This window comes from Bactrocera oleae, chromosome 2 (assembly GCF_042242935.1).
Source record: "Bactrocera oleae isolate idBacOlea1 chromosome 2, idBacOlea1, whole genome shotgun sequence".
In the NCBI taxonomy this organism is placed as follows: Eukaryota; Metazoa; Arthropoda; class Insecta; order Diptera; family Tephritidae; genus Bactrocera; species Bactrocera oleae.
In genome coordinates, this window is record NC_091536.1 from 68,772,380 (window position 1) to 68,795,417 (window position 23,038).

Consider the following 23,038-nt stretch of genomic DNA (forward strand, 5'->3'; position numbering starts at 1 on the left):
CTCATTTGAAGGTGTTTTTAACATAATTTTAGCTGACGCGAACTAAAACCTAGCAATAAAACTAAGTCTAAGTTTATGGTCTTCAATTTAAGTCAAGAAGATATCAAATTTGATTGTAATTTATTCACGATTTCATCGAATAATGGATATAGCAAACGCTAGGTTGTTGGACAGTTTCGACGTCTAATATACTCAATAGAAAACCTGCTAAATTTATTTGAGATGGCTTTGATTCAAACAATTCTCAAAAATTGTATGTGGTGCAACTCAAAGGGATTAAATCAGAAAATTATATCTAACAAATTTATTTTCAAAATAATTCATTTGTACAACTATTTATTTGATTGCAAAAATACTACGATTGAGAATGTTGTCTCACAAATAACGATGCTAGCAGATGTTGTTCCCACACTGCTGATATAATTCTGTCACTTCTTGTCAAAAGTTTGAGGTTTCATGGCGTCGACACTGTTATCGATTAATTTATAACATTTGAGCGCCGAAATTTCTTGACGAATTGCGACATTTTATCGGACAATGATGTTGACAATCTGAACTTCATTACGTCTATAATCTTAATCCTACGAATCGATGAAGCTATGAAATATTAATTTTTATATATTAGATATGGCATTAATAGGAATGTGTAGAGCGATTGTAGGTAAAAAATCGCGCTGTGCTTAGTGGAACGTTTTCATATTGATCTAGGTATACAATCGATAGAAAGCACGGAGATCCACGTGATTTTCAGTAAATAGTGGTTAAGGAAAGATCCACTTTTGGAAGAAAGTTCCTTCATATATTTAGTACTAGCTGTACCCTGCCAGCATTGCTACGCCAGGAACTAAAATATATATATTTTATATGCATAATATTGAATTAATTTAAAGTAATTTTATTGGTATTGTAAATCTGTCGAAAATTGGTCGTATCAGCCCAGAAATCTTCTTTGGCTCATGTACAACAACTTTAAAAATTATCACAAAATCAAATGCATAGTTAACGATTCTATAAAGGACATACAGACAAACATTAGTTTTTATATTGTATATATAGATACATATTAAGTGTTGTTGCAATATCTTTCTGAATCCCTGAATTAAATTAATAACACAAGTATATATATGAGCTCGTAAAAGCTTAATTCCACAATTTTAATTTTTTCACCACAAAATCATTGCCACCCTTACTACTGTCACCTTCTTATTGTAACTCGTACGCTCACAAATATTAAGCGCTTAATCTCGTCGCAAACTAACGGTCAAGGGTTATCGCGCTGAGCTTCGAGCACAGCTTAAGTTTACAAGAAGCTTCATTCTTATCGCTTCCACGATTTCAGTAACAAACAGAATATCAGCGCGATTAGTGAGCCAACGAAGTTCTTAAAGAACGGAAACTTATTATTTTATTATAATATACCAACAACAACATCTACCTCAAACAACAAACAACATGCGTGGATTGTCGCTGCTGCACTTTGCCTTGGGCATTTTACTCTGCCTGCTTGCTGGTGATAAACCCGCTCTTGCACTGCGCATCAACGTCCGTACTACTACACCGGAAACAACAGCAACTAATACTGAAGCAACGAGCACATCATCTTATCGACCCATCGTTATCCACAACAACATACCAAACATCGATGCCAGCTGTATGGTGCGCTATAAGTGTACCGCAAAATTGAAGGGCGTAACAGTGGCGCCCAGACCTTGTACTAAATACTGTGTGAAATTCGTTGAATGTCCAAATGCAACGAAAGTTGCCGGTTCGCCCGGTGAATGCTTTGAGCTGGATGAGGCCGCACTTCGCCAACAATATGAGGGCGCTACGAAGAAGGGCAGTACAGTGCCGCTAATGGAGGTGGCTATGATTGATTTCCCTTGCCGTCCTGGTTTTCTGCCAGACGACTTGGGCCGCTGTCGTGAAGTATGGTGAAGAGCTTGTGCTGTTTTTGTTTCAACTTTTTTAAATATGCCCAAAATAAAGCCGTTGTATATTTTCGTGGAAAAGAGTTTATTATTTTATTTTAAGTTTTAATTGAAGTGCATACATACGAACATAATAGATTATTTTCTGCTATTCATCGAAAGGTTGGTCGAGTGTTATCGCGTCTACGTTTCCAAAAAAACTCAGCAATAAACTAAATATTCGAAAACCCCAAATATACAATAGCTATTCCTTAGAGGACAAGGAAATACGCAAATTGATGAAGACGCGAAAAAGTAAGAACTGCTATAACAAAATAAAGTTCTATAAATATTAAAATAATATTTCAGTGATTAAAAATATATATATATATACTGTACTGTTTTAAAGAAAAAATAAAAGTTTTTCTTCGGTAAAAAAAAATGTTAATTACAATGGTGGACTTAGCAGAAAACTTTGAGCTAAAGCTTGCTCAAAGTACTTTGTTCAGTCCAATGCTTTGAATGTATTCTTTCTAGTGTCGAACCCTTTTTCTACTAATATATTTTTGTTGATTCTTAAAAGGAAGAAAACATAAATTCACGTTTCTGAAGACGAATCTGTCAAGCGTATTTACCTTATATTTATATATAAATAATCAATAATTGTTTTCGGTGGATAACTAGGGACAATGTTTATATTTCCAGGAAGATTCTGGGTTTGTGTTCAATAACTTTCTGATGCACTTTAAATAAAATGATTTGAAAATCACGACTATAAAGCGATTAGCTTATGAGCTAAGTTTTTGAATGTAATGAATTCCGAATGTTCAATATTCACATTCAATTTATTACCACTAATACAAGTATTAATTGAAACGGGTACAAAAGTCTCCTCTGACGCATATAAAATGTTGAAACTACTTCTGGAACTAGGTTTAGACACTTTGTAATGCTATTAAACGGCGTAATATAAGAACTATTGGTTTTAGTATACAATAATTGGGACCATACTTCGGCGAATCCCAGAGTTTACGTGAAGTTGCATTGTAGTTATACTTCAGCTACTTGGATACACGAAGTTGGTATGAAAATAAGTTGATTGTGTTTGCTCGGTGAGAAAATAAAAATGAGGTTCTACAATCAAAAGGTTATCGTAACAACTATAAACATTTATAGGGTATTTTTTTTATAGGTATCAAATTTAATACAAGGTTCGTTTTTATAGTAGCTGTCAAAGTGAAGACACGACATATAGAGTTGTAACGTCTGTTGTCATAAAGACTTACATCCGTCTAAATAAAATATCGTGTTTTGGACGACAAATGAGGTACAATATCTGTATATAGTGTGAATAATTTCTAAGACGCTCTTTTACAAACAAAAACAAGAAGTCTGGTTCGCATGACGAGGGTCCTCACATTTTTATGTCCTGAACAGGGTATATTAAGTTCGCTACGAGGTTTGTCTGTCTGTATATACGGAAACTAGTCCTTCAGTTTTCAAGATATCGATCTAAAGTTTTGCACACGTCTTTATCTCCTATCACTATAGCATATAGCTGTCATACGAACAGTTTTTCAGAACGCATCACTACAGCAATCATGTTCTTGTATGGAATATTTTGAATTGTGAAGGGTATTATAGCTTCAGTGCATCCGAGGCCAACGTTATTGTCAATCATAAGCGCTTCGGCTAATATTTCGTGATTTCTTTGACATTTAGTTTTTTTCTGTGTTTTATATGAAATAAAAGTTCTATTTCTCAGAGGAAACGCCGTTTATATCGTTTGTAAATTCAAAAACCTTTATCCGGGAATATACTACAGTTATGATTATAATATAATCTGACTTCTGTTTTACTGTTGGCGAACGGTTTGCGCGATAAAAGCTTTTTATTTCACTAATAGCACCAACTGCTAATCCACTTACCGTTTGATTAATTACCGGAAGGATGTATAACAAATAATAAAGGAACATCGTTTTGTTTACATCTAATGTGTTCTTTTATTCAAGTATTTATTCATCATTTATACATGCATATGTTTTTATATATATAATTTATATATACTGTATATAGTATATAGCTTAAGTTTTTTTATCCGTAATGATGCTTAATTACACATACACATACATATTTATGCAATAATAGTATTAATTATAATAATAACGCAATAATATTAATATTTAAATGTAATTACTTCACTTATTTTGTTTTGTTCTTATTAAGTAATTAATTAAATCTCTTTTCATTACATTTAATCAATCATGTCTATATTGTGTTTGTATGTATGTTATACAATACAAGATAGCTAAGACAACAAATTTGGTACGTTCGCCACATACGGGTATACCATATATATATATTCACACGTATCTTTATATACATAAATTTATCATGTATATGATGTTGCAATATTTTATTTACTTATAAAATACAGTAATTACGCGCCATATAATTATGAAAATGTTAATGTAATTACATTTTACCGCGTGTGTGTTATTACAAGTATTCGGCATTTTTTGGGTGGGGTCTCAGTGTGTATAATGGGGGAGCGTGAACGTGTGTGTATTTTTATGGATGTATGTGTGATTGTTTGGCTGTAAAATTAGCGTTGATAATTTAAATAAATATTATTTACAGTATGTTTAAGTCATTGCTAAAAGAAATAAGCGTCTAAAATTATATTTAGAAAAATTATTAAGGAGAAAATTTTTAATGAAATTTTGGTTTAAAAGTATTTGTTAAAAAAGCATATAGAATGATCAACTTACAACAACAAAAGATAACTATTCACATAAATAAATTAATATAATTTAGTTTTATGTTATTTTATTAAACTTTGTTTATTTAATTTATTAATTTTTATATCATTCTATTTTATTATTAAATTTTTTTTTTGAAATAATTAATTAAATTTTTTTTTTAAGTTTATTTTACTTTATTTTATTTTAAGTGGTTGTATACACTTGCGAATTTCAAAAAAATCTTTTTTTTATATATCTAATGTATAAATATACAAAAATATTTTCCGAAAATCCTTATTTGATGTGACAAATAGTTTCGGATATATGCCCGGATTTTTTTTAAAATTTTGAACTAATTGTAATCAGTTTTCGAAACTTTAAACGAGTTTCAGAGACGTTGAGTAAAATTTTTGCAAAACAGCTGGACCGATCGACTTGACATTTTCACGTGAAATATCTTTTAGGTTATGATCGCGGAAATACGTTTTTGGATAACGATTTCAATTTTTTAAGCCGCTATGAAATTTAAATTTTTTCACAAAAGCCACTTTTATTTTGAGAAGCCGCCATTTTGTCAAATATCAACATTCAGACTAGCCCTTTGATCAGTACCTGTACTAATCCTTTTCCAAATTATAATATTTCAAAACTATATATGTATATCCAATAAATTTAATTAAGTTCAATTTATTTCAATTTGACTTAATTGATTTAATTCAAATTAATTTAATTTTTTTTCTATTTTAATTTATATTATTGTATTTTAGTTTTTTTATTTTATTATATTATTTAATAATTTTTTAATTTGTTATTTTCAATTTTGTTTTATTAGGCAAATTGTTTTATTTTACTGTATTTAATTCTTTTATTTCATGATTTATTCTTTAAATTGTTTATATTCACTTATATTCAGTAATATAAGTTTGTAGCTATTTAATGTAATTTTATTTTAATTAATTTTTGTATATTTTATTAATTTTTATATCGCTGACATATAAAATGAAATAGCAACTACTTTGAATTAATTTAATTTAATTTAATTTATTTTAATTTTATTTAATTTTATTTTATTGCGTTTTATGTAATTTAATTTAATTTTATTTAATTTTATTTTATGGTATTTTATTTTATTATATTAAATTTATTTAATTTAATTTTGTTTTATTTTATTTTGTATTAATTTATTTTATTTTGCTTTATTTAAATTTTTTTTTTTGATTTTAATTTATTTTAAGCAAGCAAGTTTAAAACTTAGCAAAATGCGGGACGTGGATGCAGATACCCTTTCTGAGACGACAGCTTTAATGAAGCTCAAGGCATTTTCTGCCCCTTCGGCCAAAAAATAAATTTTAATTAATTAACTTTATTTTAATTCAATTTAATTTAATTTTTGTTATATATTATAATTTTTTTTATAATATTTTGTTATCTAAATTTTAAATTAATTTTTTAGTTGCTCTGTTAAAATTAATTTTTCTTATTTATTTTTTAAAAATTTAATTTAATTGTATATTCATTATTAATTTTTTCCATTTTTTTTATATTGCCTTACGTTTTCGTTTCTCATTGATATTTTATTATTTAATTTTATTTCACTTAGTTCATAATATTTAAATTAATTTAATCTAATTTATATAAAAATTAATATAGTTAAAAGTAATTTCCAAGCATAAAAAATAGTAAAATATGGAAGCATGTGGCAAATTGCACGATAATTACAAAACAGAAGAAAACATAGTATAAATAAATTAGTAAAAATATTATGAGCTGCCGAGTAATTATTGGTCAAACAAAAAACCATTTATTTATGCAGTTGATATATAAATTTATAAAAAGATTCAAATTATCTAATTTAAATTATTTGCCAAACATTTGCGTTATTAATGATTTGTTTTTAATTAAATATTAACGGCAACTAATTGCTGCTTTAATTTTTGTTCATTTCGGCATTAATTACTTTTTACCACGCGTATGCTTATATTTATGATTAATTTTTTATACAAATTTGTCTATGTTTATTTATTTATTTCATTTTATTTATTATAATTTTTTCATCTTTGGTTTCTTTGCTTTGTCTATGTTCACATTCACTATTCTAATCTGCGTTTATTACAATTTCATGATTTATAATTTCATGTTGTTGCTGCTTTTTATGCATTTATGCACTTAATCAATGCAAATGTTTGGGAAAAGTTTCAAAAGTCCATTTTAATCAAAGTGAAATGATTTTTTCTATTTTCACGCATTAACTTAGTTCACTTTTCATATGCGTGGCCATGGGTCTAAGCAAAAAAACACACCACAGCTGCAATTTTCGCTTGATTTCATTTAGTCTATCGCATTGGTTTTGCACTAAGCTTAGGTTTTGTTGTTTTGGTTGTTTGGTCTATAAGTATGCGTCGAAATTCACATGCAATTGCTGCAATTTGCGCCTTTTTGTTTTTTTGTTGTTACAAAGTTGCTGGTATTTGCTTACAATTACAATTTTACCATTTCCTTTGTGTGTATGTGTGTTAATTACTTACAAACTAGGCGCAATATACAATAAAACATTAATAATTATGAGCTTTGAAAGACTCCAAATGTGCCGCCATCGCCGTTATTACACACATAAATAAATATAATATTTATTATTTCCACTTAATTTTTTTTTTGTTTTTGTTAAAAAACTACTTTCTTTTTTAGTTTTATTTGCGGTGACTTAAAATGCTATTTACAGTGTTTATTCAAATAAATTACCAATTTGTTGAGTAAAAACTATTTCAAAGTTCATTAAATTTGCGTTTACAAGCGGAAAATTCTCCTTTTTGCTACTTTTATCAATAAAACTTTATTTGCTGGTGGTACGCTTTTTATCTAACTCCACACACACACACATACAATCATATATGTATGTTCGCATGTCTGTGCGGCGAGTACTTCGCTTTCATTTCACTAATATTTATATATATGTATATGCAAGTGGTGTTCTTTTAATCGTAAAAAGTCGTGTGCATGTGTGCGAGAATTGAAATTCACAATTCTATTTGAATAATCTCAGTGTTCTTAGCTCTACGGAATATGTTTTATTTTAAAATTTAATTTATTTACAAGTTTCTACTATCTATTTTTTTTACTTAAATCAATACTCTGTATTTACAATTTATGTTCCTTACTTTTAGGCTTTTCAGACCGACGCTTAATTGAGTCAGTTAGCAAATTTTATGTTATGCCTCTTAGTGTAGACATTTAAGTAATTGACTAAATTAAGTAATATGTCTGAAATGCCTGTTATCGCATGCTTTAAAAATTAAATTAGTTTTAATCTATTGATAATTACGGACAGAAATCAGCATACGGTTTAATTTTGCAAGATTGTGGCAGGCATATTGAAAGAAGCCTGCTTTAGTTTGTTACTGTTTTTAATGCTGAAGACTTAAAAGATTTTCAGAAATTCCTTTCTTCCAGGAAAACACTTTGATCCAGCACTGGTGTAGATTTTGTGCTCTCTATGCATAAGTTCTGATTTTTGGCTACGAGTTAGTATGTAACTAGAATATAGATGATTCCTAGTTATATTCAAGAGCTTCTTTAATAATTATGACGGTGAAAATTTAAGCTTCGAATTTAGGAAAGAAGACAAGAGCCTCTTCAAATAATTTATTTTATTATTCCCGAAAAATTTTGTAAAAAATATCACACTTTTCGTGTGTGTTATATATAACCAGTTAGCACGAGAGCTCTACGTTTCCTTACATCACCCTATTTCTCCTAATTCTACTAACTTTTCAAATCTCTTTAAACGGACCATTTCCATTGTTAGAAAAACGACGTAATCTCATTAATAAAAAACTGAGAATTTTTAATAAAAAATTCGAGCGCTATTTTATTAAGTATCTCTCAAAGTCATGCCTGTATTTGGGGTTCTTGTGAATATTTTCGCTCACGACGACTCAAATCACTTTACTTGAAGCATTATAACTGGCCTAAGTGAGAAATTAAGACTTCGAGCGATTTTAGTGTGTTTTACATATTTAAGCTTATGACAACTGTTCTCAAGAGCTGAAGAATCATTGGGATAAGTATTTGACCGATAAAAAAAATTATGCTGCTTCGTTGAATAACTTTACAGAAAATAGTCTACTTATTCTTTAAACTATGATGCATTAATATTAAAGGCTTCCTTTTGATTGAAATATGCTTGCCTGTTTATTGGAACTCTATTTTCTGTGCTGTTAGTACTTCGGTAGGCATTAGTTTGCCTGCCTTTTAATAAGAAGGTCATCAAAATATATTCTGCACCACCAAAATTTGCCTGCTCTTGTCATCTTCTGCCACAAACTGAGTAAAAAATCATATATGCCATTTCCATATAATTTTATATACAGATAGACATAAAAATTGTAGCCCTTAAATATACACAGTTTGCTTAGGGTCTATAAGAATTTGAGATAGCATGTCTAATTAAGTCAATTAAATGCCTCATCAAACTCATACTCACTGACATTATGTTTTATGTAAATATACATGATATTTCGTTAATTAAATGATAAAAACCGCTAGCCAATAGATAAGTTCTTTTTGCCATAAAGTACCAGTCGACTTAAACTACACTTTACCTCCTGCGATTGGTTTTCTCAACTTTCGCAAAAAATAGTCATTGAACAAATGAACTAAAGAGCGTTTGACTCGCAAGGATAACGTAATTGGGGTTTTAAATTTAATATTTTTCTGCTGATACTTTCAATCATTTGCGGTTTTTCTGCTTATCGCAGTAAATTTGTTTTCTTACTTTATCTTAATCTACAATTTCCACGATTTTGGTATCTTTTTTACTTAATTTGTTTTTTTGTTTTAACTTGACCCTTGCTTATCATTTAAATTGAAAATAAATAATCAACAAAAGCATCGAATTACATTTCTTATTTTAAATTAATTTGCCGCCCACGAAGCTGCACACACTCATTAAGACGCGCGTTCGTTTCGCTCGCTTATCCCACGTTGGCGCAAACTTGTCGCTGATGTCTGCGCTGCAGCAGGCAACTCGCCGCGATGGCAAAGAGCGCACACCATACCATGGTTCGGTTGTGCGCGAGCGTTTGCAATTGCGTGCTGCCCGTGGCGGCGGAATTACTACGCGACTTGGAGCTGGCCACCACTTCAGCGTCCTCTGGCGGTATGTCCATGGTATTGCTGGCGACGATAAATTGAAAGATATCGCTGACCTGCAATCACAAACGAAAAAGAGTAATGAAGCAAATGGACCACGCGTGAGTAAGACTGAAATAATTAAGCGCTGCTTTATAAGAAACGGAGTGAAGTGAATTGTGCGGAAAAGATTCCCACAACGAGTTTGAAAAGACCAACGCCATGTATGCTACGCTATGGCACGGCATGGCGTCTGAGATTTGTTGCGTCACGATTCGAAGGTGATGCGTACTGGCGCAAGTCGAAAGATTGAGATAAAGTGTTTGAGTGAAGTTTACGATGTGCGTAAATAAAATTTATGCTTTATTAGCAGCTGCGTTGCGGTCAGGCAACGGGGTGGCATCTCTGATGAAGAAGCACAGTTAAAGAAATTGTGAGAGGGATATGAGTCGTCGCAGGCAGCTGAGTACGAGTACTTTACTCTTTAGTGCATATACAGTTATTTATTTGTTCTCTGCATACATATCTACTTGTATGTATATAATATATAAAGTATGTTTGTAAATATGTTCGACTCACCTCATTCCAACCGTAGCTATTTTTCGCCTGCACTATCGCCTCATAGTAAGCGCCAGGATGTAGATTCTTTATGGTGTATGACATGATGTGTGTAAGTGGCTCCGATGCGGGACGATGTTCAGGTGTCAGTATGAAGTCATGCCATCTTCCCGGTTGCTGGAATGTGTCATTCATCTACAATGAATTGAGAGATAAAATGAGAAATCTTATTATATATCTACAAGTGAGTGGAGGTAAGTTAAAATTTTATTTATTATTCGTAGAAGATGGTAAACGTTTACCATAAATTCCTACACATTAGGGTTGTCCTTAAAAATGTAACATTTTTTTAGATTTAGTAAGGTAACGGATTTCACATGTGTTATTGAATATATTTTTGTTCTGACTGAAGACAGTTAAAACTTGTCGTTTGGAACTTAGGTTGAACTTACTTTAACCATTCAATAGCAATTGAAATATATAGGTTATGTAGGTTATGTCTTAGTTGAAAGCTTTAAGTGTTTGCCAAGAAACCTCTAAGTGATCGCTCTGTTACAGCTTTAATCCTTTTTAATATGTATAAATATGCTTACTCCATATCATGTTCACAATACTATTACGAAGCGTTTGAAGTTTATCAAGTTAAGTGTGTGTATTTTCTATCCAGATTAATAACCAGCCTAGTGTATACTAATTCAGAAAATTATAGTTTATACTATAATGAAGCTTGGCATCCCCAATGTGTGGTACGTTCATACCACAAAAGCTTATACTACTGTAAAACAAATGAGCTGACCTTGAAGTTATCGTATGATTTCGAAATACACTTGGGCGTTACAAATTGAGATTTATGAACCAAGCAGTCTTCTTCTGAATAAAGCGTATGAGCCGAGCTAATTTCTTTTGTACCGGAATTAGATACAAAAGTACTTCAAATTATTCGTTTATAAGAAAAGAAGCCCATGCAAATGGCGCTCTGTAACTTGTTATGTAATTTTGACTTGGGCCATTAAGCGCGAAAATTTGTTCTGTTTTTTGGAAGTCAGTGCCTATTGAAGACTTCCAGTGAAGGTCTCTTCTCAAGTTGGTCTTTCTAATGTAGAGACACCAGATTTTGCCGCACTAAATACTTTCAAAGCTGTAGGTTATTTAGACATTTTAAAGGAATAACTTAGCTACTTTTTGATTGGGGCCTTCGTTCTAAATTTATGCCTTAATACTTTTCTTATATTTGTTGCGTCCTTTTATGAGTTTTCACCACAGTTTTTTGCAGTAGTTCAAAAATCTGCCGAAAAAACTTTATCTCGAACACTTCATAGGAGGTGCGCGTTTGAATTTGGGTGTATCACTAAGTCCAGAGAGGACTTCATTTTTGAAGTTATTGAAAGTAATTTTTGCTACGGAAAGAAGATTCTTCTAGCTATTGCTGTGACTTTTTATGTAGTTTCTTCCATATTTCTATATGTTATTAACCATTACCAGAGCAATTACTAGGGTTGAGACTGTGTATAAAAGATTAACATGATCTGTTTAAAAGAATTAACAATGTTTTCGATAATAACTATGAGGGCTCTAGTAGTTTACAATCACTTCAAAATGTTTTTGGATTTTCATGGAGAAATAGCTGCTTTTTATTAGGTTAAGTTGAATGGTTGTTTGACAAGAGAGGTCATGAGCACGCATTACTGCAAGTGGCCGTTCTGAAGCTATCATTATGTTCATTGTTCATAGTTAAGTTACTATATGTAGCTGTCTTTTATACGATTATTCTTTCAAAAAATCTTACCGAATGGGTCAATAACTAATTTCTAAACGTTATGAAAATCGTTGGGAATTCTCTATGAGATCATACAAATCATGCATTCATAATTAGACAGAAAACCTTTGGTGAGCTATGGTAGTACGTTCTAAAGAAGCTTAACCTCAATTTTATGCAATAAAGGAGATCATAACATGAGTATGATCAATTTAACATGCCATCCTCCAAACCAGCTGGTAGAGTGCGTATTGTGTTGAAACAAAGATGCACTGTGTGCGCTTCAGGATTAATAAGCTGTAAATCACCCTGCTGAGTTCCACATTTTCAAAAATTTACGGAATTTCTTGAGGAGGTTTCGAGGTACGAATATTTTTAATTTCATCTTTAATGTGGCTTTTATTCTGCTAATTTTGCTCTCAAACAAAAAAAAAAAAAAAAAATGTGGTAATTGAATTTAAGAAAAGTAAACAGCACTTGATTTATTTGTATTACTGGCGACCTTAACAGCTATTTGGTAGCCGCAGTACATAAAAAAAAATTGTAATTAATATTACAGTAGTGAAAAATATTTTTTTTAATAATATTTATTTTGTTCGCTGGCGCATAAAGTCCTCGGGCGGCTGTCAACGATGAAATAAAAACAACACACACATCGTCACGCTGCCCTGAATAATTGTCGAGCATTAATGAAGTATGTGATTAAAATTGTATTAAAACAGCGCCTGTGAGCTTAAATACAAACCAACACATGCAAACACTTGCGCACACACACATGCAAAAAAAAATTTCACACGAGTCAGCAATATCTCAGCATTGCTGCAACAAAACAAATGAGATTTTACGCAATCGGCGAAATTTGCAAGCGTTCCTTGCATGTGTGTGTGTGTGTGTGAGTGCCTGTGTGTGGCAGAAGTACCTGTGTGTGTGCGTATACCGGTGAAAATTGCACTTAATTATAAAAAATAAAAAAATATGAGACACATACAAGTATGTAGGATATTTGTGCCAACGGTGTATGTTTGTTTTTTGTGTTTTTGCACACGGCAATATGAAAATTAATAACGAAATGTAAAAGAAATTAATGAGATTTTCTTTTCAAAAGGTGTGTCAGCACACATATAATATTGTTTGTGGCAAGCTGCATAGCCCTACAAACCTATATACTCGTTCGTATATATAAATATGTGTATGTATAAATATCTATATACATACATATATACACATGTGTATGTCAATTTGTGCATAATTGGAAAAGCGTAAATGAGTCGTAGTGTAATTACAAAAGCTTATATGTGTATGCTTGTGTGTGCGCTTATATTAAAATTTGCTTTAAATATCCACCGTATCAATAGAAATTGCACCCACACACACACACACACACAAATAAAATTGCAACACCTTGTAAGTGCATGCTCGTTAATAGTCTTCGCTTTGCATTGCAAAATTGTAAATCTTCCAGCAGCTGCTACTGCCTCCCTCTCTGCTCATTAGTTGCTGGTATTGGTGGTTTCTTCAATTATAGAATTGTTAGCCATCAATACATTTCTCTCAATTAACGGTTTTTTAGTACCGTGTAAAGCACTTGAAATCTGCGACTTCATTAGTTTATGCAAAATCTAACGGTTCATCGCCTTCTTAATATCGGTTAAAATATTATCAATTTCTTTGCGATTTTAATGAGACTTCATTAATGATTTTCATGCAATGCAATTACCTAAGTGAAATATTGTTTTTAATTAATCTACTTTCAGTGTGTCAAAACGATTTTGCATAAATCTGTCACAAATCTTTAACGGTACTTAACAACGCTTACCAGGGCACTAATTTATGCAGTTACTGAGGAGAAAATGTTTCGGTACTTGTTAATTGTATAATTAAAGCTTAATTATGCTTAATTAATACGATTCATATTACATTTCCATTCAATTATAGAATAATTACTATTGCTCGTTAGGTCAAATATGAAAGAAATCTGATAGAAAGCGTCGCTTGACGTAATGAAGTTTCGAAAGCATTTGAATTTTTAGAATATAATTGCCAGTTAACTTAATTTAAGGACTGTCTTAAATATCTATCCGATCTTCAAGCCAGTTAAGGGTAAAGTACCATCGGATCATATTTGACTCGGACTCGTGCATTTAAACTGCGCACGCAAACCAAATGTGCTGTGCCTTTGGTAACTGCTTGTATACGACGCAGAAAGTTGGTCTGGCGATTTTTACCACGGAAAAACCAAAGCACGACGAGTTTGCTTACAATTTTTTATTTCCAATGGAATCACGGTGACTAGTACCAAAAGACCTGAATCTTTGCCAAAAACCGCATCGAGTTGACGTCGCAAAAGAAATGTTTGATAACGCAGCTTAGATTCCAACATTTAGCACAAGCATAATACCTGGTGAAAAGATTTGTGTTTGTGAAAACGACGTTGGTAGGTTAATAAAAAGTGTATGTGAAATTTGAGTAATGGGTGGCATGCTTGTATTAACCCAAAATGAGCTAATTTTGAGGGTGATAATGCAGATTTCTTAAAAAATACGTGGAAACTATGTTTATTTTGTCAATCCGGGTCAAATTTGATCAGATGGTAGGTACAACAAATGTGAAAAGAAGTTGGACAAATTGGTGGTTCCGCATTTAACTAACGATATTAATTCAGGCGACTCATTGTATTATATGAAATAATGAAACAGATTTTATAATTATGTAGAAACAACCTTTAATAATGTTCTTACAATTCATTTCTTTAATAAAACGACTTTTTCTAATCTTCTGTCACAATTTGTTTTTTCCTAAGTTAAATTAAAAATAAAGTTTTGAACTACAGCTTTGATCAAAAACGTCAGGAGCACCATATAAATATTAATTTAGAAATAAAATCTATTGCTCGCAATATAGAAAAGAAGTTTTATTCATATAATTATTTAATTAAGTTTGTTAATTATAATGAAAATTTCTAAAAAGAAAAGGAAAGTGAGTTTGAGTAAGTTTTGGTAATTAGTACTCGGATTTTATTATTTTTAGTTTATAAGAATTTTCATATAAATCATAAATAAAAAAATATTTTAAAATATTATTTATTCTTTTTATTATTTTTTTATTATATTATACCTACATATAAAACAGCTGACAACCCTTCTCCTTATTAAATCAAACTGAATGACTTTTAATGTAAAAAGTAAATGAAGAAAAATTAAATCGGTGGAAAATCTTTAACAAAAATTGTTAATTTCTTGTAATGTCTTCGAAATTTCCACAAATTATTTTTTCTCAATTTAAGTGGATTAACAATGCTTTTGATTTTTTTATTTCTGGCAAAGACTAACAATTGTTCTGGTGTACCTAACATGCAACATGAACACCTGAAATCTGATCCACATGTTTTTAGTTTTAGTTTAGTTTTGGCCCTTTCGACAGGTGGCAATGCTTTTTCAAAAAAGATTCAAACTAAAACCATCCCAAATTTAGCGACTGGAATTCCCTACGATTTGCAGTCGTTTTGAAGTTTTTAGCGCAGTTACAATTTTTACCTGTCTGGCAATACTTTTTTTTAATTTTGTCTAAATAAAAGATGGTATGAAAATGCTATTTAATATTCGTGCTTTCCTCAGAAACCATTTTTAGATCTTTAGAATCTTTCGCGGAAATTGGTACAGGTACCCACGAACTTTACGTACAGGATAATCGTTGCATAATTTGCATGTCAATATGAATAAAAGTAGATTTTTAAGTGATATAAAAGCGTCTGTTTCAAATTGGGGTTTGGGGTTTCTTTATTCACGTGCGAACTTAACCTAAATTTTTACTCGAACAAATATTTTTACGATCCTCAATTGCAGTGCAAATATATTTCTATTAAATATAATTTTTTGGCAAAAATAAATACACTTTGTTCAACAAATACCGTAACCCATTTAATTACTACCATAAATCTGCATAATAAATAAACACTCAAAACAAGCTTACGGTTAGGAGAACTACACACTCTTATACACACATATACATACATAGATACATATGCATTTAAGCGCCGTGCCGGCTTAGCTCGAGGCAAAACTAAGCTCTCTCATAAAACGCCATAAAAATGAAATCGAAAAATAACTGTACTGTGGTTAAGCGCAATATTTACTTTAACAAAAGCATAACGGAACAAATTACATAAGAAAAGACAGAAAAAACACCGATTGAAATAAAATCGCGAAACTAGAAATATATTTCAAACGTTCGCCATTTTTCGATTTTCCAATATTTCTGTGTATTTTCGCTTTTACTTTGGTGGCTTTTTTTTCGTTTTTGCATCGAACCAATAAAATATTGAGAAATAAATGGGTCAACGGCGTCGCTGTCAATGCTTTTGGTTTTGGCGAATTGCAGCTGCAATATTTGCAATTTACAGTTACCAATTTAAAATGGTTGCGAGAGTGTATGTGTATTTATACTCGCATACTAGTCACTTTCCTTTATCTCTACACGGAATTTATTTATTTGCAGTAAAAATTTACACTCACACACACACACACACTTGCGAATATTGCAACAATTTCACTTTAGTTGCACTCTTCTATGCTGACCATTTCGCGTTTGTTAACTTTTTGTTAGCTGTCTCATGTTTTATTTTACATTTTTCACCTTTTCATGATTCGGGTTTTAGCTAGTTTCGTTTACTCAACGTTTAATTCATATACAAATACACATAAATGTACACAGATACTCACCAATACACGCCTATAGAGCAGACGGACCTCCTGCAATGGCGGATAGCTATCTATTTTCCATGTCAGATTGTAGCTGTCCGACGAGCGACCCCATTTCGGTGAGTAGAATTCAGCTGGGCCCGGGCGCCCAGACAGCTCCATGTACTTGCGCGAGCGTCCGAGTGAGTTATCGGCTACACAGCTGCAATGTAATTGGTATTTATTATTTATTTGTTATTTGTTATTGTTGTGAACGTTGAGTGGATTAAAAGTAAAAAATAAAACGATGCGATGAGGGGAAAAATTAAGCACAACGCAAACAACAAGTAACTAATGTAAATAAATTTCAAGTATATACGTATGTACTACATAGACGTACATATATACATGCTTCTTTGAAACAAAGTATTTTATTTCCAAAGAAAATTTTTTATATTTATTTTTACATTTCGACACAGGTTTGCCTTTATTATACATTGCACAGGGTATATTAGGTTCGCACAAAGTTCTTAACATCCAGAAGGAAACGTCGGAGACCCTATAATATAATATATAAATGTTCGGCGTGAAGAGCTGAGTCGATATAGCCATGTCCGTCTGACTTTTCGTCTGTTCGTCTGCATATACGCGAACAAGTCCTTAGTTTTTGAGATATCTTTCTGAAATTTTGAATACCTTCTTTTCTCCTCAAAAAGCTGCTCATTTGTCAGAACAGCCGATATTGAACCACTATAGAATATAACCACCATACAGACTGAACAATCGACTGAACAAACGAAATCAAGTACTTGTATGGGAAACTTTTTTATTTGACGAGATATCTTTACGAAATTTGGCAAGGCTTATTGCCCAAGACAAAGTTCTTATGTCCGAAAAAATTAGTTAATTCAGATCACTATAGCATATAGCTGCCATAAAAACTGATTGATCAAATTGAAGTTTTTGTATGGAAACATTTTTATTTGTAAGGGGTATTAAAGCTTTGGTGAAACGCAGTTAACGGGTTTTCTTCTTTTTTAACTGTCATCCTAATTAATGTTTTGGGAACAGTAATGGCAGCGTCAGGTGTGTGTGTGTAAATTCCGAAAATGTGCTTTAATTTCCTTTTACATATTTGGACGTGGAAAAGGGTCACCAATTGCCTTAATAAATTACGGCTGGAAAATTGTTTTTGACCACATTAAAGTTGTTGGCCTTTATTGTATATTGCCTGAGGTCTTTGCGGGTAAACAAAAGCAGAGATAAAATAAACTTAATACATTTTTAACAAATCTGTACTACACTTTGCGTAAACAAGTTTTTCTTTTATACATCTAAAGTTTCGAAGCGTGAGTGTTGATTTTGAGGTTATATATTTTTATTAACAACTTTGAGTAGAAAACAGCACTGGCTTTGATTTTTATGCGTTTTTCTTAAAATTTTTTTCTATGACAGCCGTCGCATACTCATCTGACTTGATTTGGACAACACTTTACCCCAACCTTGGTCGAAAGAAGTATGGAAACTTAATTTACCTTCTTAAGCACGTAAAGCATATACATATGTTTTTTAATGGTCTCAACTTCATCTCAAGAAGATATGTCAATAGATATTTTTTAATATATATATTTTATTTTATATTAATTATTTAATAGATATCTTTTATTTTAATTAGAGACAGGACTTACTCCTTAGCCAGTTTCTTTATTCCAAAATTAAAGAAAATTTAAACTGAAAGAGGTATCAAGTTACAATTAAAGGCTCCTTGAAAAATGTAGCATCATATACTATTATCGCTGTCTACAAAAGACATTTGTTGTTCGCAAAAGGCTTTTAATACAAAAAAAAACTATCGGCTTTTATCAGTTATTCAACAATTCCTCTTACGTATTTACATAGTTTTAGTCGCATCGTTTTAGTCAACTTGTTTTAACAGTTCATAATGTTTTTTTTATAAAAGAAGGAACTCAATAATCTGTAGCCTTATATCGCAGATTTCATCTTCAGAAACTTGGTAAAATGGAGTTTGCGCTGAGAATGTTGAAATATTATGGTATTACTGTAGTGTTTTGCTGGTAGAGAAAGATAAGTTTCACTCGAAAAGAAATTGCGCAGCGGGAGTTGAAAAGCTCAGCATTTTTTTCACATTCAACAAAATTTTTGAATGGTGAGGAGCACATGCACGTGATGAGATTTGGAATATAATATTTTTTGATAAATTTGGTTGCCGAAGAAAGCTTAGCCTTTCCCTTAAAGAACTTTTTCAAGGAATATAGGTCGAAACTTATGATTTAATACTACCTTCTCTATTTGGATACTTGTTTTTGTAGCTGTAAGTTTTGACAGCCATGATAATGATTTTTATTTAATTTAAAGTAACTGGTGTTTAGCTTAACGAGTCGAGAAAATGTTTTTTGAACCAAATATTGATTATATTTATATTGTATTTTGTTGTATTGAGATTTTATTGATTTTCAAAATTTCTTTCACAATTGATATTGAAGTGTTGAAATGAAAGACTGCTCATTCTCAAATTTAAACTTGAAAAAAAAAACTTTATTTGTATGTTGGTATATCATTTTTATTCAAAAATATGTTTTGAAATGATTGCCACTATATGTTACGTTTAGACGGTTGTATACAGTATACAAAATGCTGGGTTGTGCGGCTAGATGGCGCCACTGGCTACCCAATGACTTGATTAGCTTAATTGCTGCTCCATATGCATATGTACATATATTCCCAAATTGGCAACAACTATTATTGTGAGGCAATATTTCCTCACTTCAATATTCTTTAATCTTTTCTGGACGATTCTAATCTTTATAGGTATACAAAATACGCCTATATAATTATGTATGGTATATAATATATGGATATGTATATCAATATCCTGACAAACTTTTAAAACTTTGCAATATATAAGTTCATATGTGCACACATTTAGTTCATAATTAATTTATCGCTTTCCTCATAGACTTATCGACCCGCAGTTGACTTCAGTGAGAAGTACTTTTACCTCGACTTTACACATTCACAACAAAAAACTAATTTCATGGCGAAAATGTAATTTCCTTTTCGATTTGGTACAGAGAGTCACAGTAGACACCACACAGCACTGCCTCCGCCTTCAGACCCCCTTATATACGAGCGCAGTCAAATCACAGACAAGATATAACGGACAACACCTGCTAACATGCGCACAGGTACACATATGTAAGGAATTAGGCATATATGCATACATATATATATATATAAACATATGTATGTGTAATATATGTGTATATATATAACCACACACACACCCTGTATATGTCAATCAGCGCATTGGCGAGTCAGAGATTTAACTTGAACTTCACATCACTTCACTAATCTGGGTGCCGTCGCTGTCGTTCTGGTCTAACTTTCATGCGAAATGCTCAGCGGCAGCCACGACGGCAACTTTCGTTGGACTTTCAACTTTGCTGCTTCATTGTTCGTCACATTTGTGTGTTTCTTTTCCATTATTTTTACCACTTTTTTCTCCTCGATTTTGTCTTTCGTTATTATGCTTTTGAAGCAGACAGTTTGACATTGATGTGAAAAAGTTGCTGCCCACACATGCATGACATGAACAGGCACATATACACACCAACATACGTGTAAACATACATATCTATATGCGAATACACGCAAGCGGTGTCACCTGGCGGCATTGACTTGCGCTGACGTGCGGCAAGTATGAGTGGCAAGTAACTGGAAATTCATATGACAGTATCCCTGATTTGGCTGCGAAAACTTTGTCCTCCTGTTTGATGGACAAAGGCGGGCAGAACATACTAACAACCAAAAGCACCACAAGCAAGTATCGACCAAAACAAAAAAGTATTAACTCGATTGACTAAATCAGCGCCGATAGCGGTAACAAGCAAATAAGCGGGCGGGCCAAAGCATGAGCAATGATTTGCTGCAAAGCAGAGAGACAGCGCTGCACTTCCAGCGCCAGTGGCTACATTTTAGTTGTTTTACTTCCTACTCTTTACTCGCCTTTATATGTTGAGTCAATCTGTTATCACAAGTCTGGCTTTATATCACTCGCTCTTCGCATCAATTTTTTTTTTCTTTTTTTTTTTTTTTTGTTGATTTTCTTTATTGCAGTTGCTGTGTGTTCGGCGTCTTCTTTCCGCTCTCACTTCTTTTATTTACTTTTTCATTTATTTATACGAATTTGTTCAACTCATCACTCACCTGTAGTTGCCAAAGTCCTCCTGTTGTATGTGTCGTATGGTGAGCGTATGTCGGTTGCCTCTTGTTGACATAATTCGCCTATCGGTCGTTTGTATCGGAAATGAGTTTTGGTACCAAGACACCTGCAAGCGAGGAAAAGTCACAAAAGAGTGAGTTTAGGAGAAATGTTCAAGAACTGTTAGTTTATATATATGGTTATAGTAAAAATTAGGTTCGAAGAGAGGGCGGTAAAAATAATAAAAGTGAGTATATTATAATAGTACAGACTGGCTTGAATTACGCATATAATATTATATTATATTATATTAAAGGAAAAAATTAAGTTTATAACAGTTATTTAAAAAGATTTACAATCTTTAAGAATATATTATGTCAACGGCAAAAAAGTTAGTACTTTTTTAGTAGTCTGCATACGAGAAATATTTGGAAAAAAATTTCTGTGAGAATTTCGGCCCCAACCTGTCAAGTCACACTATACCTATTCACACACGCGTACATATATAAATCGCTCTTGGTGTGCTGAAGCAAAACAGACTAATGATATTAAGCTCGTAAAGGTAATTGACGTGTAAAGAAGAAGTTTTAATGGAAAACTGTTGAATATACAAAAACAAACAAACTTCAAAAACGTGGTTTTATTTGAAAACTTGAACTCTTAGCAAAGATAAGTATATGCTCAAAAATACATATTTAATGAATGATAGCATGAACTGAATATATAGGAAAGGCGTTTAATAGAATTTTACTTAGCAGGTAATGAAGTGTGGATGCTTTTGGAATAAAAAATTGCATATGTATTGTATTTTGTTGTCATCGTTGTTGTACGTATCTAAATTATTACTGAAGGTAGGAAGTTTAGTGAGTTTATCTAACTGGAGATTCAAAAGTAACAAGATGTTTGCCAAAGGTTAGATAGAAGGGATGAGGGTTTTAGATAAATAGAAGTGTGGGTATTAGCAATGAGAGAAGAGACATATGGCTTTGGAGTTAAATAGAATATAAGACTCAATACATATGAGAACAAATAAACTAATCAAACATGAAAAGTAGATGAAATGCAGAAGTTTTGTTGAGAGTAGGTTGGGTTGGGTTTGATTTCTGATACAAGGATCGCACTTGGCACTTTATGCCATTTTTTGTGAAGCAATAGCAATATATAACTCCTATATCCGATCTTACAAGTCGGTAAAGCGATAGAAATTCGCTTAGGCATTTAATTTCTATTCCCATCAGCTCGGTGGAATATCTAAAATGTGAGCTTTTGAATGTTTAAGACAATCAAGAAACAAGTGTTGAGATATTTCCACCTCGTCATATTCCAAACAGCTTTTGTAGCTGGCATCCGGAGAGATTTTCAACCTTATAGCGTGAACGCTGTTAGAGCAATGCCCTCTCTCTAATGATCTCTTACGATCAGTCTTGAGCCAAAAGAATCTCGCGACAACGCGTGAACTGATTGTAGCACACGGCTGGCTAAGTTGCCGCGAAGCGCAGCTATCCAGTAGTAGAAACACTAGGAGAGTAGTGCACTGACCCGTTCCCATTCTACTGATTGCGTGCTATGATGGTTTTCCTTGTCAGCTTTAAAGTTACCTTCGCTTTTGCTGTGGCCTACAAGATTAGACATTTCTTAACCGGTCTTGAATGCACGGTTAATGAGCTCAAAACTTATATCGCCGTTCTGCTTTCAGAGTGAATAGTTACTCTTCTGAAGGAGACTGCACTCCGGAGCAGTAACCTGTTTTAAAGGCATAAATCGCGGCTTAAAAAACACTACAATAGTCAGGAAGTCTGAAACTGAAGAGAGAGTTCCTGACAATATTCGCCTCCATCAAACTTCTCCCCAAGCTTTGACCCATCCCATGAAGCTTGTTGAGAGTAATTTTTTATTAACTTTCCGGAGATTAAGTTTTACCTGCAAAGAGAGATATTTAAAGAATACTTGCAATAGCTGTTTAAAATTTCGGGCGGCTTGAAGTTCTGAAAACTGTCAAACTAAAATTTTTTTTATAATTGTGAATATCTGAACATGAAATTACGAAG

The 23,038-nt window shown here is 32.2% G+C and overlaps 2 protein-coding genes and 1 long non-coding RNA gene across 3 annotated transcripts in view; 2 read left to right on the forward strand and 1 right to left on the reverse strand.

The window, feature by feature from the left end:
• LOC118681837 (uncharacterized) overlaps window positions 1–23,038 on the forward strand; it is an 89,126-nt gene that overhangs the window by 13,123 nt on the left and 52,965 nt on the right. The window lies entirely within an intron of this gene.
• Window positions 1,323–2,009, forward strand: Gbp3 (Growth-blocking peptide 3). The gene has a single exon (XM_014246029.3). The coding sequence runs from the start codon at window positions 1,453–1,455 to the stop codon at window positions 1,933–1,935; it is 483 nt and encodes a 160-aa protein (XP_014101504.2). The 5' UTR covers window positions 1,323–1,452; the 3' UTR covers window positions 1,936–2,009.
• Window positions 5,766–23,038, reverse strand: part of klg (klingon) — a 224,245-nt gene continuing 206,972 nt past the window's right edge. The window contains exons 8-11 of the mRNA XM_070105577.1: window positions 20,996–21,117; window positions 16,811–16,991; window positions 10,358–10,531; window positions 5,766–9,855 (exon numbers count right to left, since the gene is read on the reverse strand). Coding sequence (XP_069961678.1) covers window positions 9,622–9,855; window positions 10,358–10,531; window positions 16,811–16,991; window positions 20,996–21,117 — 711 coding nt within the window. The 3' untranslated portion in view covers window positions 5,766–9,621. The remainder of the gene's footprint in view (window positions 9,856–10,357; window positions 10,532–16,810; window positions 16,992–20,995; window positions 21,118–23,038) is intronic.